This window comes from Mastigoproctus giganteus, chromosome 14 (assembly GCF_048544385.1).
Source record: "Mastigoproctus giganteus isolate SK-2022 chromosome 14, ASM4854438v1, whole genome shotgun sequence".
NCBI classification, from domain to species: domain Eukaryota; kingdom Metazoa; phylum Arthropoda; class Arachnida; order Uropygi; family Thelyphonidae; genus Mastigoproctus; species Mastigoproctus giganteus.
The window spans coordinates 35,130,246-35,153,763 of record NC_143588.1 but is presented as its reverse complement, the minus strand read 5'-3'; the positions used below and the strand labels follow the sequence as shown (position 1 = coordinate 35,153,763).

At 37.6% G+C, this 23,518-nt stretch overlaps 1 protein-coding gene across 4 annotated transcripts in view; it reads right to left on the bottom strand.

Moving 5' to 3' along the window:
* Positions 1-23,518, bottom strand: part of LOC150075060 (TATA-binding protein-associated factor 172-like) — a 934,682-nt gene that overhangs the window by 444,401 nt on the left and 466,763 nt on the right. For all 4 annotated transcript variants that reach the window (XM_090388242.1, XM_090388245.1, XM_090388243.1 and 1 more), the window contains exons 19-20: positions 20,621-20,714; positions 4,340-4,416 (exon numbers count right to left, since the gene is read on the bottom strand). In XM_090388242.1, the coding sequence (XP_090244368.1) occupies positions 4,340-4,416; positions 20,621-20,714 (171 nt within the window). The remainder of the gene's footprint in view (positions 1-4,339; positions 4,417-20,620; positions 20,715-23,518) is intronic.

Below are 23,518 nucleotides of genomic sequence, written 5' to 3'. Positions count from 1 at the left end.
CTTGAATAGAAGGGGTGCAAGACTGTTTGCTGATGCTATTGTGGGTTGGAAAACTGCTAGCTTGGGAGGGATACAAATACTAATAGTTTAACTACAGCTGCAGGCAGAGGTGAAAGTGGTTCTTGCACTGCTGCTATCCTGGAAAGCAAGATGTCTGGGATTTCAGGCCCTGCTGTGGGTCATCATGGAACAAATAAATACATGGGCTGCATTAGGGTAGCTAATAGTAAGAACGCATGTATGTATATTTGAATGTACACTAATACTGGGAGCATTGTAAATAAATTCGAAGTACTGATTAAGTTGTCGAATGCAGATATTGCAGGAATAGCGAAGACGGCATCACACAGGTTAGTTAGTTAAGAAGAATATTAAATATAAGGCAGTGCAATTATCTGACTTGGGTGACTAGTGCAATTTGAGTCAGTTTGGTGTGATATAAGCAGTGGGAAAATAAAATTGAGAGTAGGAGTAAAATTGAGAATATCCATATGCCCAGATAGCCCACTTCTCTCACAATGTGCACATTGGCACAACCCATGCCTGCATATTTGTTTGTTATTTGGTTTTTATGTGCATTAGCAACTAAGGCCATATTGCTCCGGGGGGGGGGGGGGGAGATAAGTGGTGGTCATTCCCTGACCTTTCTGCATCCTTCATATTTGGTGGTCACAGGCTCAAACCCCGCTCTAATCAAGAAGCTTGTGCTATGCACTGTTGCTCCTGCCCAGCTGGAGGCGTCTCTGAATATTTATGGAGGAATGAGGGTGCACGATTACCGCACTCTTTAGTTGTGGGTAGAGAAGCAATTATGCTTCCTTTTGTAGTCACCTTCCACTGCAATATACATAACTACACACCACCTACATTATTAATAGCCATGGTCAATCCAAAAGAGAACTGGTCAGCACACATGGTGAATATAATCAATGTTCTGCAATTAAGAAACAGACTTTTTTTTTTAACCAAAGGGTGACATATTTTACACTGTGCAAAAAATTTATATTTTGGTTTTTTAAATTTTATTTAATTTTCCTTAGAAAAATAAAACGTATGCATATATATATATATATATGCATACTTTTCATATATTTAATGTTAACCATTTTAATATATACAGCAAAGGGTAAAGAAAGTAGAAAGCTCTGAGTATTACAGCTCTGATTCACACTATCTAATACAGCAAAGGGTAAAGAAAGTAGAAAATATTAACCAATAAAGTGACATACACCATAAAAATATAGTACAGAGAACTTAGTACAATTGACTACAGGAACTGAACTAGGCTATTCCCAATTATGAATTAATAATAGAGTAATAAATATATTGTGAATGATATTAAGGCCAAAACTAAAAATCAGTTATTTCCATTTTTTTTCATACAAATCCTTGAGATATTGTATAGCAGACTCTCGATTCACCGGGATATTTCAAGACAACAAATTAAAAAAAAAAAATCAACTAGAAATCAAAATTCAAGTAATAACTAGAATAGATATAAACAGATGTTTTGCAAGTCATAAATAAGTGATGTTATAAGTCATCATTGGGAGATAATGTACCTATTATCTTGCAACCCCCGCTGTCTTCACACCTGACACTCAAAAAAAAATAAATAAATAAATAAGCCCCAAATGTTTAGTTTGTTTTAGTGCACTGTGTCGATTGTTGTTCCGTTGCACTACAAAAAGACAAATTTTGTTTCGTTATTTATGTCAGGGATGTCGAAATTTTTTTTATAGTATATATATATTATTAGAAATCAAATCGTGAAAATGATGGGTAAAGGCAAATGAACTGCACTTTCCATTTGAACAAAAACTTGAATTTATTCAATTTTTTTTTTTTTTAAATTGACGCATCCGTTAAATCTTTAAAGAACCATTATAATGTTGTTGACCAAACCATATGCAACATCATTAAAAATAAAGGGAAGCTATTAGATTTAAAACTGACATCACAAAAAAATAAAAGGAGGCATCGTATTGGACACCGAGTAGTACGTGGTAAGTTTTTTATCTATCGCATATTTTTTACGCAGGTTTCTGAACATTTTTTGATACAGTAAGTCCCCAACTTATGCAACTATGGATTTACTTAAATTTTTTTTCACTCTTTTTTAAAAAATTTTTTAGGATTTTAAAATTTAAAACAAAAAATAAAATAAAATAAAACAGTAAGCAATTAATATTGACAATCACGGCACGCACAAATCAGATATGGAATAACAAGCAAAAAAATAGGAAAGAAGAGAAGATTCTTACAATTATTTATGGTTTTTTTTTTTACATGACTGAAGTTTCACTGAAATCTTCAGTCTTCACCATAATAACATAAAACTTCACTTCACAACACACTTCACCATAATAACGTAAAAACCCACAGAATTCCAGCTATTGGTATTATCGCAAATGCAATAAGATCGAGTTTACTATCCATTTATTATGAATTGCACTAACAGAAAAGTCCAGTAAACTGGAAAGTGCAAATTGTTTTTATTGTTTTTTGGTGAACTCCAGAAACGTGCTTTAGTAAAATGTGAGTTCGAGCGGGGTGATATTTTTACCTTAACCCTTTGAAGTTCTTTACAGAAAATTTCATTTTGACCATTATCATGGTGCCAACTAGGAGAATAAGTGACAGTGGTGCTAGTAAATCTACCAAGAAAATTAAAGTGATCGAGATGGATCAGAAAATTAAACTAATAAGAATGTATGAAAATGGTGAAAGATTGACAAGTAACGCGCTGAAAAAAAATTCAGATTTGTCAATAATAATATAGTAGCAATTTGTTATTAGTCATTCCCGAGTTAAGTAAAACTCAACGAAATAAGAAGTTCTGTAACGTATCTCTTACGTATGTTGGGGACTTCTGTATTTTTGGATTTACTGGGATATCGATTATCCAGGATATGTTTTTTACCATCTATCCCGGAAAATCGAGAGTCTACCCTATATCAATTCTAATTTTAATTCTAATATCCCTAATTAACTGATTGTCAGCTCAGAGGTATGTTATTAGTAGTCATTTTTACAATTTTATTCAGATTATGGTTCATTAACAACCATACCATACTAAAATAAACAGATGTAGGATTCTACATCTGTTTATTTTAGCCACTAACCACAGCCATTTCCTTTATTATCAAAGTAGCATTTATTTTCCACTTCATTTCAGGGCTATTATTTATTACGCTGGATATTGATCTAATAAATAAGGCTGGACAGGGCTAGTATGCCATACTTCATCCTGGGAAGTTAGTTCTCAAAATATTATGTCCTTTTGTTCAATTCAATGGTTTGTGGTTTTTCTTTCCTTCATGAGGTATTGGCAGCCAAAATTTGTTTGTTCCATTTGGTTTATTTACATTTTTAATTTCAGGATTCTAAAAAATTATTCAACCACTGATGCTTTTAATAACTGTAAAAAGAGACAGAATAGTCTTAGGAGTTTTCTTCATTCTGTTTGTAATTTCTTTATCCTGAAAAAGGCCTCTGAGGTTGGGCAAATTCATATTTTGGCATATTCATACACCAACCATACGAATAAGTATTTACTGTAACTCTAATATATTCACAAATTAAAATAAAATAAATATTTACAAAAACTGCTATTATATTAAATTAAATTATATACATGTGAAAAACATTAAAACTGTGATAAAATCCTTGAGATAAAATACATTAAAATAAACTGGATTAAAAGCGATAAAAACGATAAAAATCTCTGGAGCTTTCGGAAGCATATATGGATGTGCTGCAGGAAGTTTTGTTACTGCTGAGGAAGGAAGCCGATGCTTCTGATATCTCCAGAGATTTTTATCGTTTTTATCGCTTTTAATCCGGTTTATTTTAGTGTATTTGATCTCAAGGATTTTATCACAGTTTTAATGTTTTTCACAAGTATATAATTTAATTTAATATAATAGCAGTTTTTGTAAATATTTATTTTATTTTAATTTGTAAATATTTTAGTTACAGTAAATACTTATTCTTATGGTTGGTGTATGAGCTAATTTAATGCTAAAATATGTAATTTCTTTTATTCTCAAAAAAAAAAAAAAAAAAGTAGCACTTTTTAACAAAGTTGGCAGAAATGACAATATACTCTCAAGCAGCATATATGTTCTTTTATTTGTAACAAAATTTCCTTATCATTCAAATTAAATACAGTGCATATCATTTGTTGATTGTATTAACCATATTTTTACATTACTACCTTCAACTCGACTAGATGAAAGACTTGCATTTTACTCCAAGTGTTTTACATTAAGTGAAAATATGCCATAAATATAAAAAATCATAACACTGTAAACAAAAGATAATTATGCATACTAACATAATACTTAGAGAAACTTGGCCATGATCAGTTTGAATTATTGTTCGCAGCAGTGATTTCCGTTTTTCTTCCAGTTCCTAATAAATTCAAAAAAAAAAAAAAAAAAGTGTCCATTCAAAACAACAGATATACAAGAATATATACAGTAGTGGAAAAAAACTAATGCATTCTCTGTTATACAAAAGCTAAAACATCCATTACTATTCCTTATCGAATTTTGCTATCACATTAGAAAAACAGGGTAGATAATAACTACAGTCAATTTTGCTATAACGTGGTACATGTGTTCCTAAAAATCTTCACATCATGGTATTTCATGCATTAAAAACAACAGGGCTTATGAGAAAAATAGGGATAGCGGTAGAGCACTGAAAAAAACGTTCAGCTGGTAAGTAAAACACTAAAAAAGTTAGAAACCCAATGAAATTGCTAACAGGTTTAAACACCTTAAACTTCTCATAATTAGATAAATGTTACAGTAAATATTGCACTTTACCTTGACAAGATATGAAGTTTGTTTCATTGATATTTCTGTTCACTGACTTTTTTTTTTTTTTTTTTTTCAATTTTAAAATTTAAAACAGTAAAAAAATGAGCAGTCAATAATGACAAACACTGGCTTCACAAATGAGACAAAGTGGAGTCAGTGGATTTTCGGCTGCTGACACAAATAATTAGTTTTGTTATTACTGTATTCTTATTAAATTAACATACTACATTGTGTTCTACAAAGGTATTAAATAAGCTTAGCAGCGTTCGTTAGCATATTTTTAAAAATTTAACTAGTGATTTTTGTAATTTACGAATGACCACTCATACCAGTGTTGGCACCTATATTGTGGAACTTGACGCCATTGTATAGATCAATACGAAATAGCGTAAGTATATCTCGAACTGATAGCATAAGTTATAACATAAAACTAGATAGAGTAATATGTAGCACTGATTAGGAATCTGTTAGCTTAGTATAGTTTTATCAATTAATCAATAAAATTTATTAATCTTATTAAATTTAATTGTTAATTAAACTGTATTTAAATGGAAATCATGACCTAAACTAGAGCTGTGAAACAAAGATCAGAGAGGAGCAGGAGTGCTGTGGCTAGGAAGAGAAACAAAGTAGGCAGATTCTCTATCACAGTCTCAAAAAATGTGCAAAGTGTAAAATGTTAACAGACATTTCGGGAACAGGACATGATCTAGCCAAGGAGGATGTCTTTGGGTGTTATTTTGGCCAACTAAGGCCATATTGCTCCGGGGATATGCGGTGGTCATTCCCTGACCTTTCCACATCCTCTGTATTTAGTGGTCACGGGCTCGAACCCCGGTCTAATCAAGAGGTGTGTGCTACGCACTGCTGCTCCTGCCCACCAGGCTACGGAGGTGCCCCATATATGTGTAGGGCTCTGGGAGTACCAAGATATCCATATTATTTTCTTCCAGTTTGAGTTTGATCTGATCTGATCTACAACAGCTCTTGCTTTTTGAGCATTCAATTAGACAAGATTTAGAGCCCTAGTCTCATTTATGTTTTCAATCTGGCCCATAGTTGGTCCTAGATTGTATAAGTTTTACCATTTTTTTTATAACAGGGGCATTTATCATCCCTGATACTATGTGCATAGTCCCAAAACCGTGCTACTTTACAAGTAGCACATTTTGGCTGCTGATTTTATTTTGGCAGTTCTTGTAATCGTGGCCAGTGGCCACAGACAGGGGAATTCTAACTACAGTCTCTGGCAGTATGGCCATATTTATGACAATTAAAGTGCTTCTATACAGGAAAGAATTCCCTGAATTTATGGTTGGTCCAGCCAGCATAGACTCTTTGCTATCCTAATCGGTTTTTCCAAATTCTGGGTGTCACTTCCACAATGACATTGAATCGCCCATTTATTTTGTTTTTTGTCCTTCTTTTTAGAAGAAATTCTTTGGCACACTTGTCCCGTTCCATTATATTGATACAGTTGTTGTTGTTTGGTATTTTTTAGGAGCATTAGCAACTAAGGGCATATTGCTCTGGGGATATACGGTGGTCATTCCCTGACCTTTCTGCATCTTCAGTATTTGGTGGTCATGGGCTCCAACCTCGGTCTAATCAAGAAGCGTGTGCTACGCACTGCTGCTCCTGCCCAACTGGCTACGGAGGCGCCATTATATTAATTAAGATTTTGTTGTAGAAATCGAACATAAGATCTCTTTCCAGAGTTGTCTCAGGGATGTCAAATATAATGATGTTGGGGTTCCTGCCCCTTGGCTTTTCTGTTTGCAGTTCCAGTTTTACTAATTCTAGGTTGGTTTCAATCTTTTTAGCATCCTCTTTATTTGTTACTTCAATTAAAACTCCATTATCTTTTATTTTTCTCATGTTATTCACTATTATTTCTTTCAAATGAGGTTTTAATTTTGTCATGACAGTATCCCTGACTGCCTCGCTGGATTTGTATGTAGAGTCAGACTTAGCCTTCATAATGATTATGTTTGTTTCTTTTGCCTTTGGTATTTCTTTAGTCTTATTGTTTGTTTGTTTGTTTAGTTTGTGATGAATCTGCTTTGGTGGCCCTTGCTACTTGGGTGCAAGTCAAAGTCTTTATTTATTTATAATTATTATTCTCTTCAGTCACTGTTTCTACTTTTCCTTTCAATACTTTGTTTTCTGTATTAAGTTCAACCATTCTATGTTCCAAAACAGACCAGCAGTTCACTATCTGCAATCTTTGTTGCAGATGTAATCCTATTGGTTTGTTTTTTAAAGAAACTCTTCTAGGAACAGTTTCATTTCTTTAATTTGTCTTATGGGATACTCTGTTTGATTTATAAGCTGAAATTGCCTCTCCACCTCTGCTTTTGTTACCTGTGGCTCTAAATTATCATTCTCCTTTTGATCTGTATTTTCTACTTGGCCTTTCTATTTGGTTTTTGCCTTTTCTAGCCTGTTTTACACTAAAGTGCAAGATTCTAGGTCTTCGTTTGTAATTTCTTCATTGCTTAGCACCTCTATCCCAAAATTAGGCAGGTCCTTCAAGTCAGGATCGCAATCAATATTTTTTGATTTTTCAGTTTTTTCCCTTAAGTTAGCATTAGCATTAGTAGAGACATTTGATGCAAGAAAGCAAGCTTATGCAGCATCAGCCAAAAAAAAAAAAAAAAAAAACCCACTTCCACTTCACCCCTCTGTTCGTTCAAAATACCTGTCCAGCTGAGCCTTAAACTTATTTAGGCTATCAACTTCCACAACAAGGGATGGAAGTCTGTTCCACCAACCAACCACCCGCTGGCTAAAGGCAAATTTCCGCACGTCTATCCTACATCTGTCTTTCCTCAATTTGAATTTATGCCCTCTCAGGTGATTATTCTGAGCGAGAGGAAGAATCCCATCAGCATTGAGCATGCTCAAAACATTCAAGGCCTTATACACCTCTATCAGATCACCTCGCAGGTGCCTAGTCTCCAGACACTGTAATTTGCAAAACTTAAGCCTTTCTTCGTAAGAGCACCCCTTTGTTCCATTCACCAATCTTGTTGCCCTTCTCTGTACTCGTTCCAGCAGCTCTACATCCTTCTTGAAATTAGGCCTCCAGACTTGTATACAGTACTCTAGGTGTGGCCTGACCATTGCCTTATACAAGGGAATAATCACCTCCTTATCCCTGCTAGAAAAATTCCTATATATCATTGACAATACACCATGAGCTACTCTTGCAGCCCGTCTGCACTGCTCAGAGAACTTCATATCTGCCTGCACAACCAACCCCAGGTCCCTTTCATTCTCTACCACTGTCAGTGTAGTACCACAGAGTTGATACCTTGCTCTGGGGTTGCTGTTTCCCATGTGTAAAGTTTTGGTCTTTGCCAGTCATTTTGCTGTTTTTATAATGTTCTTTTTATCCAGGGGAGCAATTTAAGGTATATTTTATTGTTGTGGGCCTATTAAAACCCAAGATGCATCACTTGGTGGGTCCATCAGGCGGCTTCCGAGGTGCTGAGGGCTTACTTTTGTCAGTCCTGGATTTATCTTTTCTGGAGAAGTATGGATGCTGTCCCATGTCCATTTCCTCCTCAGCAAAGAGTTCCAAGACCGAATCATCTTGTACCTCCTTCTCCTCGACATCCATGACTTTGTGTGCGTGCGTACTTTTAAATGAATGGATTAATAGTTTCAAATTTATATTTTGTATTTATAAGAAAATCAATAAAAATAAATAACGTTCTATTTAATTTAATAAGTATTCTTTAATAAGTATTGATTAGTAACAGGGGAGCACTGGTATACTCAAAGCAGGATTAAGAAAAAAAAAAAAAAAAAACAGAGGAAATTCTATTCAACTATAAAAAAAGAAATTTGGACTTGTTTTTGAAAACCACAAAAACAAAGGTAACAGAAGTCACAGAAAGTACTTAGTACCATGCGTTGGGAGAAGGCCAAGACACCTATTGATGACAACAGACCTGACTGCATATTGTACCTTTCAAGAAATACACACAAAGGAAGCTTATTCCAGAAGAGCAAAATACAGAAAATAAATGAGAAAGAGGAAAAGTTGGTTCTGTGACTTGAAAGTGAATAGAAGCTGACTGGTTATAGCATGTGTCTGGACTGGATTAGGGGATAGAGGAGGAACAGGCTGTTTATTAGAGTACAATAGTAGCAGAAGTGACTGTCGTGTGGCAAACTACTGATAGCCAGATATGACACAGCTGAAGGGGGTGGTGTATGTGTTGTAGAGATCATAAAGGAGATTAAATATGAATTCAGCATTTTGATGGACTTATATGAGGACATAAAGAACAGGGTTTATACTCCTTGAAGGAATAAAGGAGAAATGAACAAATGTAAAGAGTGAGCAGTATAACAGTCAGTCTTAAAACAGGCGATTTTAATTTTCCACATATTGGAACTTGTGTTGGTCACTCACACAGCAGCAGCAGCTCACTCATAATGAATTAAGAATATCCAGAAATGAATGACTAGGTGGCAGTGATCATAATACAAGACAGTGCAAAAAAACAATACATCTTTACATTTATTGTGAAGCACTAACCTATAATTGTGTAATAAAAATGCATCATTAGAAAAACTCTCAAAGTTCGACTCAATTTTATGTGGGAAAATACTTCCCTCTTTTGCTATCAGGAATGAGCTTGTCACAAAAATAGCAACTCTGCAACAAATGGCATAGTCTATTGACTGTCCCCCTCCGCAACTTGATCTTCAGTAATTAAGATGATGGATCATTACAGTGGTAGTGGCCACAAATGGGGACATTCAACAGAAATTATGCAAGGTATTCAATTATCAAATTTGATGTGTAACATGTGATATGGGATGATCACTCTGAAATGTATAAGTTCAAAGTATGAAACTTTGATGGTTTTTCTAAAGATGAGTGCATATCACATGATCTTAGGCTCACTGGTTACTTCACAATAAACACAGGAAAGTGTATCAGCCTTTATGAATTGCCTTATACACTGATCTGGAATATACTTAAATGATATAACTACTGTCACGGATAAGGGAGGCTTTTGTCAAGGTAATTACAGTGGTCTTAGTTTTTAAATACCCACAAGTGATAATGCAGTTAGTAAGATCAATCTTTAATATTGTTACCAATAGTAAATTCTAAATGGTAGGCATTCAGGGAAGTAATCACAGACTCCAATAAGTTTTTAATAATTAAATAAATGATAAACTGAAAACATTAGATGCATAGAAGAAAAATGCTTTGGGTGATTAAAAATTAGAAGAAGAGAGGGAATCCTACAGCAAGTACAAACTAGTATTAAATCAGGTACTTAAGGGGATACTTAAGTTGCATAAAAAACAGAGGGTGGTAAAAATGGGCACTGCTCTTCTTGGAGTAACATTATTCGTGCAGCCCGTAAGCTTACAGGGCCCCTTAAATTTAAGTACTTATTAATGATACAGATGAAGGCATTTCAAGCTTAACGTCTCAGTTTGGAGAAGATAAAAGCTCAACAGGGTAGTGAATGACAGGAATCACAGCACACTACTATAGCTTCAAGACAAGATAAATTTGGGAGATGGATAGATATGTGGCAATTCCGTTTTAAAATTAGTAACTGCAAGGTAACAAAATAACATAACAATTAGTTGCAATATTCAGGGATTACTAATACCATGCCAAAGGTAGGAGAGAACGAAAGAGATCCAGGGGTAATTGTCAGGCAACACCTTGAACACTACATAAAAGTCTGGGAGCCCCATTTTAAGAAAAATGTGGATATTTTGGAATGGGTGAACAGAAGAACAACCAGATTAGTCAAGAAGTTTTACTTAAAAAGAATTGAATTCAGAAAACCGAAGGCTTTAAATGGATTAAGTAAACTCAATGATGACAGTAGTCTAATGCTTCCTCAACTGCACACACAAAAGGCAAAATCAAACTGAAAAATGGATGGCAATGGGATAGATGTGTGAAAATTTGCTTTCATCCAGAGTAATTAATTGTTTGAACTATCTATGATCTGGTGTTGTGGAAGCAGATGGCTTGAATAAATTAAGGAATAATAAAAATAAGAAGAAGAAATGTGAGAGGGGGGGGGGGATTGGTCCAGTAGGTATGACAATAGACCGCAAATATAATGAACATGGGATTGAATCCCACCACAAATTAAAAAAAAAAAGTTGCAGGCCAGGGGGAAAAAAACACAAATGCCGCTTCATCGGACCTGCTTTCCCAACGGATGAAGTGACAGCTGAGGCAAAGAATGGAGCCATCTCGTGTCATTCCCATAACTACCACCCACCACTGCATGCCAAAGCTAAAACAGGTCCACATCCATAGCTGGATGAAGATGAGAAGTAGAAAAAGAGAATATGCTGAATCAAGTGTGATACAGGAATAAAGTAACTCGCGTTCAAGCCTTAGGCAGAGGGGTCAGTTCGAAAAGTCGCAGACACTCTCCTGTGGACAAAAGTGGAGCAAGTGACACTACCTTTCATATGGCTCCACAATTGAAGGTCAAGGCCACCAAGCCGAACCATCTGAAAGTGCTTTCTGTACAAATCCACAAGTGACCGCCCAGGAAGGAAGGAAGGAGGCAACCCATGAAGCATGGATTGTTTGTTTATTATTTAAGAGCATTAGCAACTAATGCCATATTTCTCCGGGATATGCAGTGGTCATTCCCTGACCTTTCCGCATCCTCCGTATTTGGTGGTGACGGGCTCGAACCCCGGTCTAATCAAGAAGCATGTGGTACGCACTGCTGCTCCTTCCCACCTGGCTACAGAGGCACCGTGGAGCACGGAAATGAATACATCAATCATGCAAGCATCCTATGAAGTATTGATTCTAGAGATTGACATGAAAATGTATAGGACAAAATTCCACACCACACGGTTGGAACAATTCCTGATTGTTCAGGTCACCAAACAGCAAATAGAAGACCAGAAACAGACCATCATCAAGAAAAACCTGATAGGTCCTGCAATGTTGGAAAAAATCAAGAAGTATGTGAGCGAACAGCTACAAATAACAACGGATACGAACACAACAGAACAAGAATGTGGGGGGGGGGAGCAAATACAAGAAACTACAACCATGAGCAGCCGAAGTGCATGCAGACAAGATTGCAAAATATCCAGAATAGAGGATGAGTGCAAGAAAGCCCCAGCAAAATTCATAAGAATGGACAAGAAAGATCCACACCATAGTAAATCAGACACAACAGATTCCTGTGAAAAGACACAAATAACTTCAATCGGAGAATAATACTGGATTGCCTCAAAAACGAAATAACACTAGACACCCATCCATTTACTGTGCTGCTTGAGCAGCCATCAGAATAATCGGAATAGAATTCGGAGACCAACAGAAAACAAAATGCAAAGACAAGGACCTACAAGCCTGTGAAAGATGGCTAAAGAAGAAGATTGGAGAGAAAAAAGTGAAGATAGGCCAACTGACTGAATAACAATGGGATAACAGAAATATGATCAGAAAAGTAAAGATTATGCTCAAGAAAGACAACACTCACAGCACACATGAATTCTATAATCAGAGAATTGAAGAATTCCTTGACACCCTCAATCAAAAACTCCTTGCACTCAGCAAAGAGACTGTGTCATTACACAGAGATTGCCAAGATTAAAACAGACACCAGGATATTTGATGAAAGCCTTCCAGGAAAAAATGGAAAAGAAGAGAAGGAAGGCAACAGATCCCCTGTGACCAGAAGACACTTGAGTTATGCGGCAACCTATGCAGCAGCGAAGTTAGCCTTAACAGCTGTGCTTCCTGGATATATCTGGAAAGGAAGAAGTTCCACATTCAATCAGGAAGTCCCAAAGCAAACTTACCAGACAAATGGGTTTGTGCTACCACAGCTTTTCCCTGCATTCTCAGTAAACAGACTGTGTGTGTTGTTGGTCCGAGGCAGCAGAAGTAAGGAATGATATACTGATTGACACACATAGGGGTGACAAACGATATAATGATTAGTGTGTTAACATGAAGGATGATAACATCACACGGTCAAATCACTGGTTTGCATGTGTTGATGCATAGGCACGACATGCGATGTCATTTTCTAGCCTAACCTTAAAGGTTCGGTGAGGAAAAAATGAAGTTTCTTTATATTTCATTATATTTCCTTACTGAACTTTAAAGGTTACGTTAGGAAATAACAGAAAAAGAAAGATACCTTATATATATATATAATAGGAACAATTTATAAATATCTTATGCAATATAATCCAGATCGGATTAATGCCGTCTATATTAGACAGAACATTACATCCGTCTTAATATAATTTTTTGATAATATTTTAAGTAAATTAGGCATGTGCTTTGATCCATGGGTATATTTTGGGCAGCTAGTTAATATACATACGTTCTTATATTTATATAGAATCGGATTTATATTTTCGGACACCACCATAATATCTTAACATAATATACAATTAAACAGCACGTACCTAATTTACTTAAACTATTATCAAAAAATTATATATATATATACACCATAAGGTCAAACAATCACTTAATGCTAGGATGTTATCGTCTTTTGTGTTCACGCACCAATCAATGCATTGTTTCACCTATGTGTCAATCAACATATTGTTCTGGACTTCTACAGATACTACTGATAACATGCACCGTCTGTTTAATGAGAATGCAGGGAGAAATTGCGTTTCGTCAATGATAAACAGGAACTTCCCGACCTACGTTAAGTTAAGGTTACGGTTGTGTTAAGCGGAATGCTACATAAGTCGAAATTTCCCCCATGCTTGTGCAGCACTCAACTGTGCTCGCTGAATTGATTGAATCAAAAAAGAAATGTTCGACAAACATGTAAGTAGAATTATTTATTGTATTCATTCAATTTTTTATCTCATGCACAGGAATAATTACAAAAGCATGCAATGCTTTTGTAATTATATGCATATTACAAAAAAAGAGAAGACAGGCATAACATCAGTAAGCTTTACTAGCTTTACTTTACATCTCAAGCATCATTGCCAGCGAGAATAGAGGTCTTCAGCAGATAAGTACACCGCTGCGGAGGTTGCGGGCTGTGGAGATTAAGAAGGGGTTGGCCACTCAACCTTACGAAAGAACATATAAATAGAAGACTGGATGGTGGCTCTCTTTTCTTTTCATCATAGTTTCTTTGTAGCAAGCAAGCAAGCATATTACTATTATTATTATTTATTATTACTATTAGCCATATGGTGCAAGGAAGCCTGAGGCTAATGCTGCACCAGCCAAAAAAAAAAAAAAAAAAATCCTGCATTACCGAGAGAGAGAGAGAGAGAGACTTAGAAGTAGAAGAAAATCAACAAGAAATCAAGAAAGAGAAGAATGATGATATCCAGCTCAGGACCCTGGGTTTGCCAAGCCCATACTCACCAGATGCAAGCCCCTGGGGTAAGATGCAAGCCCCCATTCACCTCTCTGTTAACTTTCTGTTTCATTCATTCATTCACCTCTCATAACTTTCATTCACCTCTCTGTTAACCAACCAACATCTTGGTGCGATGGTTTGATCAGAAATGCACAGGTAGGGTGGCTTTATTGATGCCCTTAAATGCACGAGGATTTCCAGAATGGTATACAAGCAGTGGTTTTAATCTGTAATCTCCCGCTGCATTAGCACCAAGCAAGAGCGTGGCCCTATCTTTTGAAGCCTTGAAACCTGGCATTGTCTTTTCCTCTTTGATCCAGCATTTTTTTCCAATACAGAGAAGTCTCGTCAATGTTAAAAATTTGTGGTTTGAATAGCTGCCTTCAACAATAATTTTTTTACATTTCACAAAATTTATCTGCAGCTGGAGAAACGCCACTGGCGACTTCACTGCATACATTAACATTGTGGAAACCAGTGCGATACTTGAACCTATTAAACCACCCACGTACTTGGGTTGGGGTTCGCCATATTTATCCTTAATATCTTATAAATACTTGTTTCTTTTGTTTGAATAGTCGTTAAACTCACAGGCACTCGCTTCTGAATCTGATTTTCCATCCAACAAGTAATGACCATCCCGATGATCGTGTCAACCTCAGGTATGGTGCACAGACCCTACCTAACAGCCTAGCAGCAATAGGTCTCCCAGCAAACACCTACAAGGAACTCCAGAAAGTCACAATCCTGAACACCTGTAGGATAGTCATAGAGTTCTTCGATCAACAATAACACCAGACATAATAACATCCCTGTGTACTTGGTAGCAATACCGTCACGAGGTGGAACCCCCAATCAGGGAGAAATAATATAAGAGCAATAATAATAATAAGGCATGATGGTCCAGTGGTTACGAAACTGGACTACCAGCCTGATGGACCCAAGTTCGAGTACTGCCTTGGCGGAAGTGAATGCAGTTCCATCATGCTGGCAGACTGGTATACTAATAGTAATAAATTAATCGAACCCCAGGGGCTCACATCTGGTGAATACGGGCTTGGCACACCCAGGGTCCTGAGCTGGATATCATCATTCTTCTTTTTGTTGGTGATTCTCTTCTACTTTTGCACCCCTCTCTCTCTCTCTCTGGGTAATTCAGAATTTTTATTTATTTTTTTTTGTTGATGCAGAATAAGCCTCAGGCTTTCTTGTACCATATGGCTAATGATAATAATAATAATGATAATAATAATAAATAATAGTAATAAACATTAATAAATAAATAAACATTGTGAAAGTTGCTCCAAGGGACCTACGTACCCCAAGGTCGGAGTGATGGCTAAGGCAGATTATGGCGCCATCTGGTGTCATTCCCGAAATCTACCACTGGACATAAGCCGAAGCTAAACAGGTCCACTGCCATTGATGGATGATGTCGCAGAAATATTAATCATACTGCCTCAAGTGTGGCACAAGATAAAGTCACTCGTGTTCAGCCCTTAGGTACAGGGGACGGTCCGAAAAATCAGAGACGGTATCCCGAGGAAGACAAGGGATCAAATGGTGCTGTCCCCCGTATGGCTACCACAAGAGAAGGGAAAGACCATCTAGCCCCATCAACTGGAAGTGTTTCCTGAGTAACTGCGTTAGTGACCACCCAGGAAGGAAGAAAGAAAACGGCAATGCATAAAGTGGAGCATCGAAATGAATATGTACATCATACAAGCATACTACGAAATAACGAAGCTGGAGACCGATATGACAACTTACAGGGCGAGACTACATACCAAGTGGCTGCAACAATTCCAAGATATTCAGATCACCGAACAGCAAATAGTGGACCAGAGAAGGAATATCGTCACAAAGAACCTGATAGCTCCTGCAATATTGGAAAAAATCAAGCAGGACATGAGCAATCAGCTACAAAGGATAAATAATACGGAAACAGAGGAGGAAGAACATACCACCACTAAACCAGAGGAGGAGGAGGAGGAGGAGCAGGAAGAAATACAACTTAAATGGAACGAGACGATGTCAAGATATCGAGAATAGAGGACGGGTAGAAAAAGGGGCTAACAGGATTTGAATGAATGGACCCCACAAAGACTCACGTGATACCAAAGCAGAACCTTGTGGAGAGTCACAGACCACCTGAATCAGCACATAAAACCACATTACCTCGACAGCAATGGTGCAACACTGGAGGCGATCTGCACAGCCATGTATTGTGCTGCAGTAGCAGCCACAAGGATTAATGGAAGAGAAGCGAGAGACCAGGAGCAGAAGAACTGAAAACAGAAGGAACCACCAGCTTGGGAAAGAAGCCTTCGGCAGAATAGAAGAATTAAGAGTCAAGATAGGCCAACTGATCCAGAACCAACGGGGCAATAGGAGCAAGAAATTAATTGGAAAAGTGAAGAGCATCCTCAAGAGAGACAGCATCCATAGCAAACACGAGACAAAAATCAGAGAATAGGAGAGTACTTGGACACATTAATAGTGAAACATTAAAACAGAACCTCCATGCCGATACAAAGAGAACTCCCAGAGGAAAATAAACAACCAAATCTTTGATAAGGACCAAAGAGCCTTCTACAGGAATCTTGGAGAAGACGGGAAAGAAGGGAATGGACCACCTGAGAAGAAGACGATTATGGAGTTTTGGGGAAACATATGGAGCAGGGAAGCAAGAAATAACAGATGAGCCACCTGGATACAACTAGAAGGCAAGAACACCAAGGATATACAAGAAATGGAGGGTGGGAGACTCAGGAAGAAGTAAAACAGACGATCAAGAACTCTTACAACTGGAGAACTCCAGGAATAGATAACGTCCACAACTACTGGTACAAGAAGCTGACTTGCACACATAAGCTGGCACTTGGAAGAGCAGTTCACCCAAATGATAAAGCACTCAGAGACAATTCCGAAGTTTCTCACTCAAGGAATCACATATCTGAAGCCTAAAGATGAAGATACAAGAAACGTGGCGAAATATAGGCCAATCATCTGCCTCCCAACAATGTACAAGATCTTGACCAGCTGCATCACCAGGAAGATATCAGACCACTTGGAGAGACAGAACATAATGGCGAAACAGCAGAAAGGATGCAAGGAGCAATTAACCATAGATGCCATGGTTATGGAGCAAGCCTACAAGAAGCGGCGAAACATGTACACAGCCTACATCGATTACCACAAGCCCTTCGACTCCATACCTCATAGCTGGCTAATAGAGGCGCTGAACATCTACAAAGTCAATCCGATAGTGACAAACTTCCTAGGAGAAGCAATGTGAAATGGAGTACCACCATTAAGGTCGAAAACATCAGAACCAGGGCAATCCCCATCTTTCAGGGAGAACCCTGAGCCCATTGTGGTTCTGTCTAGCAGTTACCCGCTATCCACATGCTCAACAGCAGCAAATGTGGATATAACCTCAAAGAAGGAAGGAAGAACCTGTACATACTCACCCACATGATGTACATAGATATCAAGCTCTACGCGGGAACTGAGAAGCACCTCCAGCAACTACTCCAGATCACCGAAGAATTCAGCATTGATATTAGGATGGAATATGGTCTAGACAAATGCAAGACCCACGGATTGCACCAGGGAAAATTAGTCAACCGAAACTACCAGCTGCAGACTGGTGAAGAGATCAAAGCCATGGCAGAGGGAGGCCTACAGATACTTGGGGATGACGCAGGCTCAGCAGTTACAGCAAAAGGAAATTAAGGCCTGCCTGACCGTAAAATACCATAAGAGACTCAGAATTCTGCCAAAAGCAAAGTTGAACGGAGGGAACACAATTAAAGCCATAAACACATATGCAACTCCAGTATTAACATACACCTTCGGGGTCATAGATTGGACTAACACCTAGCTGGAGGATATTATGAGAAAGACAAGGACAATGATGACCAAGAGCCACCAACACCACCTGAAATCTGCCATGGAGAGATTGACAACTGCCCAGAAAGGAGGAGGAAGGGGCCTGATAGGCCTAATTGAGCAAAAGATGACAGTGATAGTTAACCTGAAGGATTATTTCCAGAAACACACAGCAGCACTCCAGCAGCCATAAAGAAGATAGATAAGCGGTATACCCCATTCAACCTAAGCAAAGAGTCCTTCGCACAAACGAAGCTAGAAAGATGGGGCAGAGAAAACACTCCATGGCAGACACTACAATGATCTCCACCAATATCACATAGATAAAACTGCTTCCAATGCATGGCTCAGAAGTGGGATGCTCTTCCCCGAGACTGAAGGATTCATGCTCACTATACAAGACCAGGTAATCAACATCAGGAACTAGAGAAAATACATCGTCAAGGAGCCCGGAGTGTCCGATGACATATGGCGACAATGGCACCTGGCCTCAGAAACGATTCAACACATCACCGCGGGTTGCAAGGTGATCACACAGACCGAGTACACTCATATACATGACCAGGTAACCAGGATAATACATCACAAGCTAGCAAGGAAATACAAGTTGATCGAAGAAAGTGTACCGTACTACAAGTTCGAACCCCAGGCAGTACTAGAGACCCCAACCTAAAGCTGTACTGGGACCATGCCATAATAATGGATAGGACAATCCCACACAACAGACCGGACATAACCCTTGTGGACAAGAAGGAAAAGACTACCTATCTGATTGACATAGTGGTATCCAACGCTGGGAACCTGCAGAAAACCCATGGGAAAAAATCAGGAAGAACCTAAGACAGGAGATCAAAAGATGTGCAACATGTAATGATCAAGGAGATGTGCAACATGTAACGATCAAGGAGATGTGCAACATATACAAGTAACGACCATCCCTATCATCGTGTCAACCACAAGTATGGTGCCAAAGATCTTACATAACAGCCTAGGAGCAATATTTCTCCCAGCAAACACCTAGACGGAACTCCAGAAAATCGCAATCCTGAACACCTGTAGGATAGTCAGAGAGTTCCTCGACCATCAGTAACACCAGACCGAACAAAACCACCCTGTGCACTTGGTAGCAATAGCTGTCACGAGGTGGAACCCCCAATCAGGGAGAAATAATATTAGATAATAATAATAAAACACAAATAACAGGTGAAAATTTTTAAATCAAAATATAACAAAACGCCAATAAATTTTAAAATTAGATCTATTTAGCAGAGTTGAAATAATGGCAGGGTTGCTAGTCTCGTTGGCAGCCAAGTGAAATATATTTTTTGGATATTCTTACGGGTTCTGTAAAAAGAATGAATGAGATTTTGCTACTACTGGGATAATCTCAATCAATTCTTGCAATTTGCTGATGAACGAATTCCAATCTACTTTTCTAAAATTATATTTACATCAGAAGGGAAATTAATTAAGTTTAAGTTCTTCCAGGATCCGAATAAAAAGAAGAATTATGAAGGTACGTCATGAGATATTTTTTTCAGCTTCTCTGATTCTATCCAGCACATGTTAGACCACAATCAAAAGTCAAATGGTAAACAGGACTTCTTCCCATTACTCTATTGTGTTCACGAAGCTTTAGAATCTGTTTGGAATTTCTTTGTCTAGTTAAAATGATTCTGTTTCAGTATTGTATATTATGGGGGTTTGTCTATATTTACTAATATTTTTAGAAACTTATACATTTATTGTTTTGGGAAGATCGCTAGTTATGATGGTTCTAAAAACTGATTCTTTTCTTTCTTTCTTTTTTTTTTTAAATGGCTAAGCACATTCAGGAACAGATAACTTTTTTTTTTTTTTTATCATATGATGTGAGCACAAAGGAACCAGTTTTTTTTCCTGCTTCCTTCCTGTATCGTGGCTGTGAGATCCAACCGGATAGTGCGGCACCATCGTAATATCCAAGCCCGAGGTGGGATTCGAACCCGCGACCTTTGGGTTGCCAGGCAGGAACTTTACCCACCCGGCTAGCCCTGTCGGCAACAGATAACAAAACTGCAACCAACATGAACTTAATAATATATACAATGCATGATATGAATTTAATGATTTTATAATGGGGATAATTTCCACTAGAACAATGCTCACATTTCTGTATGACACCAGTTGAGTGAAATTCAGCTAAGATGAATTCAACTCTTTGTATATAAACAAACACACAAAAAAAATTTACACTTTTCTCCATTAAGTATCATATCTCTTTTGAAAATTACACTTATCATGGTTCCCATTTTGGTTAACTCATTCATAACTGCAAATGCATTATTTTCTTTCATTCACTCTCTTAAGGCAAAAGACCAATAATTAAAATGAACATGTAATAACATTAAAACAATTATGTAAATAATTTGCATGGATAGTGCTAGGTAGTTAACATCCCAGTCCTATAGAAATAATAATTAAATTAAATAATGCTGGTCAAATATAATGGAGTGTTGGGAAGAAAAAACTTACTTCAAGAACCTTAGGTTTTAGCTTAGTCTGTGATACCACTGAATCAAATATGGAGGTAGCTAAAGATGTTGCCTGCTGAACAGTCAATACTATGCTGAAATAATAAATTATTAAATAGCATTAACATTATTAATACTATATAAATCATAAAATTAAAATTTCATGGTCTTACACTTGTACCTCATCATAACAATTGTATTTTGTTAAAATATAACTCAAATATTATCGTGTGGTATTGATGACTACAGTAGATAAAAATCAGTATCCAATCAAGGAAGTTAGGCAAGCGAAGGAAGATTATGAAAAGTCCTCAGTGAATAATACAAAGAAAATCAGCATACACTTCTTTATTTATGAAAACACTATAAGAAAGGAGATTAATTACAAAGGCCCACTAGATATGAATGGTTTAATTGTTGATGATTCTCCTCAGGTTGCTAACAAACTGAATAGGTATTTTGCATTTACATTCATACATGAAAAATTAAGACTTACTTAAAGACATAACTACTTTAAGCAAGGGTAAAGAGAAGGGCTTTTGCTTCCACAATGGTGACTACAGAGGTCTCCGTTTTTAAATTCTATACAGTGGGACCATCTGATAATGTTTCCACCAGCAAATTCTAAATGGGAAATATTCAGTGAAGTAATCATAGAAGCTACTAGGCTTAGACACCTACAAGGAACTCCAGAAAGTCGCAATCCTGAACACCTGTAGGATAATCAAAGAGTTCCTCGACCAACAGTAACACCAGACATAAAAACAACCACCGTGTGTACTTGGTAGCAATACCTGCCACATGATGGAATCCCCAATCAGGGAGAAATAATATAAAGAGCAATAATAATAATAATTCGGGTGAACTGCTCCTAGCAGTTCACCCGAATGATAAGGCTCTCAGAGACAATCACAAAGTTTCTCACTCAAGGAATCACGTATCTGTAGCTTAAAGATGAAGATACAAGAAACCCTGTGAAATGCAAGTCAATCACCTGCCTCGCAATGATGTACAAGATCCTGAACAGCTGCATAACCGAGAAGATATCAGACCACTTGGAGCAGAAAGGATGCAAGCAGATGAGCAAACGATGCAAGGAGCAATTAACTCTAGATGCTGTGGTTATAGAGCAAACGTACAAGAAGCGGCACATCAATTATACACGGCCTGCATCAATTACTGCAAGGTCTTCGACTCCGTTCCTCACAGCTGGATAATAGAGATACTGAAGATCTGCAAAGTCAGTCCGATAGTGACAAACTTCCTAGGAGCAATGAGGGCAAAATGGAGTACCACAATTAAGATCGAGAACATCACAACCAGAAACATCCCCATCACGAGAGGAATCTTTCGAAGAGATAACCCTGAACCCACTATGTGGTTGGTACCAAAAATTAACAAAGGTAAAAGTGAAACAGAAACTTATCTCCACGCAAAGATCACTTCTTCTAATTATCAATAATATTCCGAGAACTGTTTAAAATAATGCTCTGCAATTACTTAGCGGTATGATTCCTGTTGATTTATACATTGCTTTCTTGGGTTTGATTTACTACCTAAAAAAAGGACAGTCTAAAACATTGTTGGGAATTACAACTGACCCGGGCCGGCGACTTTAAAAGGGAGAAGAAAAGATTTTACTGTTTATGGAAAAACAGATGGGATGAGAGCATATTTGGACTAGTACCAAGACAGTATATTGGGAAAGTGGAATTCTTAACAACCCCTGCAGTTATTGCATGGTTTAGGCCTGCTATGACAATTTCTTATCTGCTAACAGGGCATGGGTCCCTCCGAGCTATGTTATTAGAGTGTGGTCAATGAAATGTGGATTCATGTACTTTTGAACTGTCCATTGTACGCTCAACCTAGAGTGGATTTAATGTCTGTGATTCCAAACCTACTGGAGACCAATGTAAATATCCTAGTTGAAGATCGTGATAACTTTACAGCTCTGCAAACATTCTCCAAGAATTGTCTTTACATTGAGGGCTCAGCTAAGAACCTTAGCTTCTCCTGGGAATTGACTTCCGGTCACTCCAAATGTTTCTCTAGTTCAGCCTTATTTATTTAAGCTATCAACGTACACAACAAAAGATGAAAGTCTGTTCCAGCTATCAACTACCCGCTGGCTAAAGGCAAACTTCCACACATCTATTCTACAACTGTCTTTCCTCAATATGAATCTGTGTCCCCTCAGGTTCTTACTCTGAGCAAGAGGAAGTATTCCATAAGCATTGAGCCTGCTCAAACCATTCAAAGCCTCATACACCTTAATCAGATCACCTCGCAGGTGCCTAGTCTCCAGATGTTGCAACTTGTAGAACTTAAGCCTTTCTTCGTAAGTGCGCCCCGTTGTTCGTCTCACCAATCTTGTTGCCCTTCTCTGTACTCGTTCTAGCAACTCTACATCCTTCCTAAAACAAGGACTTTAGACCTGTATGCAGTATTCAAGGTGTGGCCTGACCACTGCCTTATACAAAGGGATAATCAATGCCTTGTCTCTGCTAGCAAAATTCCTATTTACCATTGACAAAATTCCATGACCTGCTCTGGCAGCCTGTCTGCACTGCTCAGGGAACTTCATCTCTGACTGCACAATTACCCGCAGGTCTTTTTCATTCTCCTCATCCAATTCACTGTCAGATATGTCAATGAATAGGACGAAGCTACACACCAAGTGGTTGAAATGGTTCCCAATTGTTCAGAATTGTTCTTGAACAATTGGAAAACAGGATCAAGGAAAAACCTGATAGCTCCTGCAATTTAGGCAAAAAAATAAAATAAAATAAAATAAGCAGGATATGAGCAACCACCTACAAATAACAATGACTGCAGACAGAAAAGAACAAGAATGGGAGCAGCTAAAGTGGAAACAGACAATATTAGATATCCAGAA